At 44.1% G+C, this 7431-nt stretch overlaps 1 protein-coding gene across 1 annotated transcript; it reads right to left on the bottom strand.

The window, feature by feature from the left end:
• Positions 1-5559: 5559 nt before the first annotated feature.
• On the bottom strand, positions 5560-6056 carry LOC119658450 (defensin-like). Its single transcript, XM_038065858.1, has one exon. It carries the CDS (start codon positions 5960-5962, stop codon positions 5672-5674), a length of 291 nt encoding a protein of 96 aa, XP_037921786.1. The 5' UTR covers positions 5963-6056; the 3' UTR covers positions 5560-5671.
• Positions 6057-7431: the final 1375 nt, after the last annotated feature.

Raw genomic sequence — 7431 nt, forward strand, 5'->3', positions numbered from 1 at the left:
GTTCACGACGTAGCCCATCCAGGCATCAGGACGACAAATCGGTTAGTTACCGAGAAATACTTCTGGCCCTCCTAGGCCAGAGAGTACATCGCATGCCATAAGTGTAAGGTCACCAGGCATGTAAGAAAAGAAGTGGGCCCATTTCCCCGCACCATCAAGCGGTTCCCCAGTATACACCTCGACATCGTAGGCCCTTTGCGAGACTCGCACGGTCTCAAGTTTTGCCTTACAATCATCGACAAGTTTACGCCGTGGCCTGAAGCAACACCTCTGAAGGACATTACCGCGCAATCTTGTGCCGAAGTCCTCTGGCGAGAGTGGATCCCTCGCTTTGGCGTTCCTGCAGTGATCATCACTGACCAGGGAATGCAATTTGAGTTCACCCTCTTCTCGGAGTTAAGCAAACTCCTCGGATTCAAACGCCAGCGAACTACGGCATACCACCCGCAATCCAATGGGATGCTAGAGCATTGGCACTGGGCGCTGAAAGCCGCCATTATGGCACGTGAAGATCCATCCTGGATTCAGGTCTTGCCTCTCGTCCTACTTGGCCTCCGAACAACTCACCGAGAGGCTTGCTGCCAGCCCCGCGGAGCTGGTATATGGGGAGAACCCAAGACTCCCAAGTGATCCGGTCTTCGACAGGGGATTGGGTCTCACAGATTCGAGATTGCTGCGCCTGCTGAAAGACAATCTCCACCGCCTTAAAACTACACCTCCCACACACATATCCGTACCTGCGTGTGCTCTCAAGGAGCTGGACATGCGCTAGCACGCCCTGGTCAGGACGGATACTCTCCGGAAGCCGCTGCAGCCTCCATATGAAGGCCTGTACCGTGTTCTCGAGCGGGAAGAGCATTTCTTCCAGCTCAAGATCGGGGAACGTAAAAAGGCTGTCTCCTTATCCGGGCCCGTTTTTGCCCCAAATCAACGTCGCGTTCGTTTCGCCAAATGATGGGGAACGCAGTTCCGAGTTCAGTCCCTGAAACCCCTAGGTTTCATCCGGGGGCAGAGTGATGTGACGCAGCAGGATTTTTAATTCGGAATTTATTTCAGCAGAGTCTCGGAGAGGATTTGTTTGTAGTAGGTGGCACCATAAGTAGAAACCTTAGAGGGTGGGGCGCGTATGAAAAAGCATCAGGGAAGAAAATGCTTCCTATGTCTTAAGGGGCATTAATGAAATAAAGGTATTTTCACAACGACAGATTTTTAATTTCATTTCATTCTACAACATGGATTTTGATTCATATTTAAATGCACATACACACATTTGTCCTGCAACGCCTTGTCCATTTCATCGTCGGTTAGCTTAATCCTTCTGTCGAGATAAAGAAAAATCTGAAGATTTTCCGAAGTTTTGAGCTGTATCCTTTTTTTTGAAAGAAAATCTTAAATATTTCGTTAAACAGACAGAAAGTTTCTGGAGGGTTTTAATAATTCTGTTCCCCAGCTTTCACTTCCGCCGGCTTCCCAACTTCTGGAGATATTTGCATATATGGAACTTTAATCGTTACGCTTTCGGCTTGTCCTTCAACTAACTCCAATTGGGCGCAAATATCCCCAACATAATTCATGGTTTCGAAAGACCTTTGGTTTTGTTTTGCTATTGCTTCTGACATCATCTCGGCTCTGACGTTTTCATCCTCCAACTGCGTTGCTCTCTCGGCAGCATCAGCTTCTTGACGTAAGTCGTCTATCGACATCAAACACTCCCACTTCAAGGCCTGCATGCGGTCAATGATAGCTTTGATTTGTTCGTGGGTAGCGAGCACTAGTTGGGCGTATTCTTCGTCTTCTTGGGGCGGGAATTTGTTGGCCATTTTCGAATTTCTAATAAAATCTAAAAAAGTACGTAGACCGTGTTTGAATAGTTGTTTCAGAATAAACAGCGTGAAAATAGAATTGGGGGTGACAGCTGACATAAGAACTAGTTGGCTGTGAACCTTACTTTCTGCGATTAAGGTGGGGATTGTAAGGACAGATTTTGCAGGTAGTGGAAGGAGAAGGATTTAGGCGCTTCAGACATGGAATATTTTCTGGAGCTTAAAATGTTTCTGAAGGAGGAAGAAGTCTGAAAGTCCGAACTGCCAGAGGCTTGTGAAGTGGAACCGAGGAGTTCTGGAGAGTATTCCTTTGCTCCTCCCTATCATCATCGATGATGAACTGTTGTTAACATCCACCGAAAGGCGCGCTCTCATTACCTAGAAGCCGGAATCTGCCAATATTTTGATTGCAACTGCTCGGCCCCAATTAAGGGGCACCACAAACAAGCGGTGCCACAGATCAAAGATATGCCGGGATAGAATACTTTCTATTAGCAATTACGAGCAGTTATTTCCTAGAGGTAACATTGTGATCATCATGGGTGATCAAGTGCTAATGTGGCCTCTTACAACAGTTGCATCTAATCAGATCGACCGCATCGAGCACCGCGATCGAAAGTCCCTCTACCTCTTTATAACCCGAAAGGACATTACTAGACGTGGTTGACTGCGTACATGGGGATAGACGAACGATTCTAGCTGAGATGTTGTCGGATGTGGGCTGAGTAGCTTCCCCATACACATACAATAGCAGGTGAAGATCCACCGCTTGTAGAATAAATGGCAAGTCACCTTAACTCGGGGGTACGGACTGCTTTTACAAAGAGAAACGAAATTGTCTTTCCCAGCAAGGCGCTCAATTTGAGGTATGATAGAAAGCCTGTCAAACCGTCCCGGCGCGCTATCGGCAGCCTGAACAAGGAACGTGTCTAGAATGTTCTCCGAAGGAGAGCATTCTGGAGGAACTAGCAGTTATTATCAGATCGACATACTATGGCATAAATGTTACGTGCTGCACCGCTGGTAAGATCTCAGAGTTCGCCAAGTAGGCACTTTGTCACCGATACTTATTCTTCTCGCTATCGGTGATTTTCCTCATGCGGTCATGTCCATGAAATTTTTTCTTAGTTTGACTGCGCTGATCATAGCTGCGTGCTTTCTCACCAAGTAATGGACCTTGAAGAAAGCGAAATGGGTCGGGCTGAAGAACAAAACTGGTCATTTCACTGTTCCTATCCGCATTGCGCTAAATTCGCTTTGCGTTTGATCCAACATTTGAAAATGCAACAATCTCAACACCAACACAATCTCGAAACTGATCCATGTGTTCTCTATGCTATTACAAGGGAGTATCATATGAAAAATAACCACCATTGCTACTCGAAAGTTTCAGGTTTTTATCAACTCATTCCTACAAGTACTCGGGCATATTGGTCGAATAACCACGGTCTTATTGATTAGAGGGCCGAAGTGACATTTAGCGCCATGCAATCATCATGAACGGCGCAACAATCGGTATCCGGTCTAGGCCCGCTTTAATAAGGAACTCCAGACATCCCGGTGCCTCATCTTCTTTTTCTACCATAGATATTTCCGCTGTAGACTTTCCGGGCTGGATCATCCTCTTCCGTTGAGCCGGATTTTATTCACAACCAGACGGTCGCTCATAGATTTCGTCGTTATGTACGCTAATAAGTCGGTCCCCATGTAGGGGGAGGATTCTTCTCTACCACCACCATTTATGTGCAGCCCGAAATCGCGCCCCGCCTCCTCCATCTGGATGAAGATAGACTATACATCTCAGGTTGTTCTTATCATAATGTCAATATCGTCAGCTTAGGCCAGTAGTTGGGTGAACTTGAAGAAGATGGTGCCTCTCGCCAGGTTGAAGAGGACGTATGATAGAGCATCCCTTTGTCTTAGACCGTTGTTGATGTTGAATGGTCTCGAGAGTGATCCTCCTGCTTTTATCTGGCCTCGCACATTGGTCAGGGTCATCCTAGTCAGTCTTATTATTATTATTTCCATCGCTTGCCGCACAGAGAAAATCTGATCTGTTGCTGATTTACCTGGAGCGAAGCCTCTTTGGTATGGTTCAATGATGTTCTGGGCGTATGGGGCTATCCGGCCTAGCAAGATAGCGGAGAATATCTTATAGATGGTACCCAGCAACGTGATACCTCTATAATTGCTGCACTGTGTGATATCTCTCTTTTTATGTATGAGACAGATAATGCATCGTTGCCAATCGTCAGGCATTGATTCGCTGTCCCATACCTTGAGCACAAGTTGATGTACTACTTGGTGTAATTGGTCGCCTCCATGTTAAACCAATTCGGCTGCAATTGGACGGATTGTTTCTTCTATACTTGGTGGTGGCAGTATTTGTCCGTCGTGTTCAGTTGGCGGGACCTCCAACTCGCCGATGTTCTGGTTTTTCAGTAGTTCATCAAAGTACTCAACCCATCGTTCCAATATGCCCATTCTGTCGGAAATCAGATTTCCCTCTTTGTCTCGGCAGGATGAGCATCGATGTGTGTAAGGCTTCATCCTGCCGACTTGTTGGTAAAGCTTCCGGGATCGGTGCGGTTGCTCCCTGTACTTTTCTAGTTCACAGACTTGTTGGTTCTCCCAGGCTTCTTTTTGCCGTCTGTGAAGTCGCTTCTCCGCTTGCCGGAGTTCGTTATAAGTTTCCGCACGTGCCCGCGTCCTTCATGTAGCATTTTTCTGTTCCGTTGCTAACTTACATTAATCGTCAAACCAGTCGTTCCGACTCTTTTTGGGGCTGGAGCTAAGTATGTGTGTGTGCGTATTTATGATAACGTTCTTGAGGCGATTGTGAAGATTATTTGCTGATGCTTCATCTCCAGGATCTCTGTTGACTGCGTTTATTCCGGCATCCAGTATGCGGGGAGAACCGGAAACTCCTCAGCGACTCTGTTCTCGACATTAGGTCGGAACTCAACGCTGCCGGTCTGTTGCGTCTACTCAAGAATGCAATGCAAAACCTGAAGCCGCTACCACCCGTCAGTATGTGAAAACCCTGATTGACGTGCCCAAGGATCTCGAATTCTGTACCTAAGTCTTAATTAGGACGGACGCTACTCGGAAGCCGCTACAGCCACCTTATGAGGGCCCTTGCGAAGTCTTTGAGCGAGGCCGACATCATTATAGCTTCAACGTCGGGGGCACGGTCAAACGAGTCTCCTTGGCTCGACTAAAGCTCTTCGTCCAGCAAGAAAACTCAAACAGTCCCAGTCCCTCGCTGAAACCCCTTTTGGTTTCAACTGGGGGTGGAGTGGCGGAGCGAGGAACCTATGTATCGGTGTCATATCAGAATTTAGTTCGAGCAGAAAAACGAGCCGGAGGGGAGGGATGATTCCTCTCTAATAATTATTAAATCAATAATTATTAACTATAATTAAATATTATTAATTAAAATTAATTCATAATCAAATAGTAAAATGGAATTTAGTAATTTTATTCACCCCCTAAAACCTCCACATATGTTCTGGGCAGTGTCCAGCACTTGCGCAAAGTAAGTTAAGGCACTTAGGAAAATACTTGATAGCAGATGCCAGGTTGAAAAACTTGGTAGTAGGGAACATTATAAAGTTTCTGTTCGTTATACGCTTAAACAATATAACATCCCTTGATAATATTATTATTACGAATATGCACCTATATGCACATATAAATAGCGTGGTTAAGTCACCCAAAACAGAAAAAAACTATATTGTAATACTATATGATGGTTTATTATACTTAAGTTAAAAGAATAGAACGTTATATTACATTATTGAATATTTTTCGATAACTAAAGGTTCAGACAACTGTAGATAGTACTCCTATTTTCGGCAGTTGCAAACAGCTCTTTTGTCACACCATCCTCCTCGTTTGCCCCTTGCGATACAATGAGCAGCGCATGCGGCATGACCAACTTTAAAAGGGCTCAACAGGTCACAGGTTGCTCGTTTTTCTCGTGTATGTTCTGGAATAGCTACCAAATCGACAACATCGTCTACTTCAGCAACGACTGGTTCCAGCTGTTGGTCACCTTCCGTCTCGAGTTGGAAAGGTTGGCAATGGACCATTGCAAATAAGGCAACGACACTGAATAGACACACGGTCACACGCATTTTGTATGTTCTTTAAAAAGCACAAAGTATCTTTTAGGACTATTGAATTGTATCTTCCAATGGGAGGTTGAATTGGAACTGAAGCTGCTCCTGGTCTTCTTACTTTTATATACATCGGTCCAGTAGTGGAAATTGATAAACTTCGTAGTGAATTAGAAAAAAAATTGATAGATGGGAATCACCCGTGATACTTTTTCGTCATCAACTGGTTTCGCATTGTAATTTTTGGGTACGTGCGAATATCGTTAGAATTCTCTCGACTTGCTTGTGCAGCTTGCTTGACTAAGACCCTTCAGCTTCTGTCAGCGCAGATGGCATTTTTTTCATCGAATATGCAGCGAAAGAATCTATTCAAGGTGTCAGATGTATTACTCTGATTAATTTTGGTGATGTTCACTCTATGCGGAAATTAATTAGAAATTCTACGAACCCCCGTCGATAACACTGGAATGTAATAAAACTTTTTTTTTCCTTCTTGTTATTAAGCCTGATTATGAAAGATTTAGTGCTTTGAAATCAAAATATAGTAATAAAACAATTTATATCGCGTATACTTTTATATAATTGATTTTTTTTAATAAAACCTATCTTTGTTTATAAATTTTAATCAAATGCTAGTGAGAGCCACAATATTTATTAAAATAAATTCTATTTTTTTTTCAAAATATTAAAATCGTCCGAACAATTTGGCTTGTTATACAATAACACAATTCTGCTGTACAGTTTTCGTCCTCTTATTCATTTTCATTGGAGTTTTGGGTCGCATCGACCAAACAAAATCTGTAGGGATTCATTTTAACCATCGTCATAATTTTCAATTTTCTGAGGTTAAATTTGAACTTTTGACTATAACAGAAAGGTATTGTAGTCCAGGCATTAATTTTTGATTTTTCGGTTGGGTAGTTTCTGAGAATGGGTCCATTAAAGAAATCATCACTTTCCACCCCTCCTACTCTCCGCCTTTCTGACAAATCCCAAAACTAAGACCGTCATCGAAAAACACTAATCGAGACCTTTCATTTGATATCCAACATGACTATATTCGGTGAAAAAGTTTTACACCCCCCTTTTGTATGTATGGGGACCCCTCCCCAATCTCAACGTAGAGCGATATCACTCACTGCATGTCCAGGCGTTCACAGTTCCCACCTTCTCAATAAATTTCATGTCAATCGATATAGCCGTTTCTGAGAAAAGTGCGCGTGACGGACAGGCAGACCTGTGAGGAGTGGCCAGATCTCCCATCATGCGCGACCCCAGCTGACGGATTGGGGCATACCTATTGATGTGTATAATATGTTTTCATGCACTTTTCTTTTCTGACTGTGCATGGGCTAGTGTTTGCTCATCTCTGGTGCGTGGACCAAGATGGCTATGAGAAGGATACCCAGAACATAAAACCACCATGGAAAACGAGAGAAGGAGGAAACTTACGTTGCAAGGGCTCGGAACCCCAGTACCAGCGACTT

Source organism: Hermetia illucens, chromosome 1 (genome assembly GCF_905115235.1).
Source record: "Hermetia illucens chromosome 1, iHerIll2.2.curated.20191125, whole genome shotgun sequence".
Classification (NCBI taxonomy): domain Eukaryota; kingdom Metazoa; phylum Arthropoda; class Insecta; order Diptera; family Stratiomyidae; genus Hermetia; species Hermetia illucens.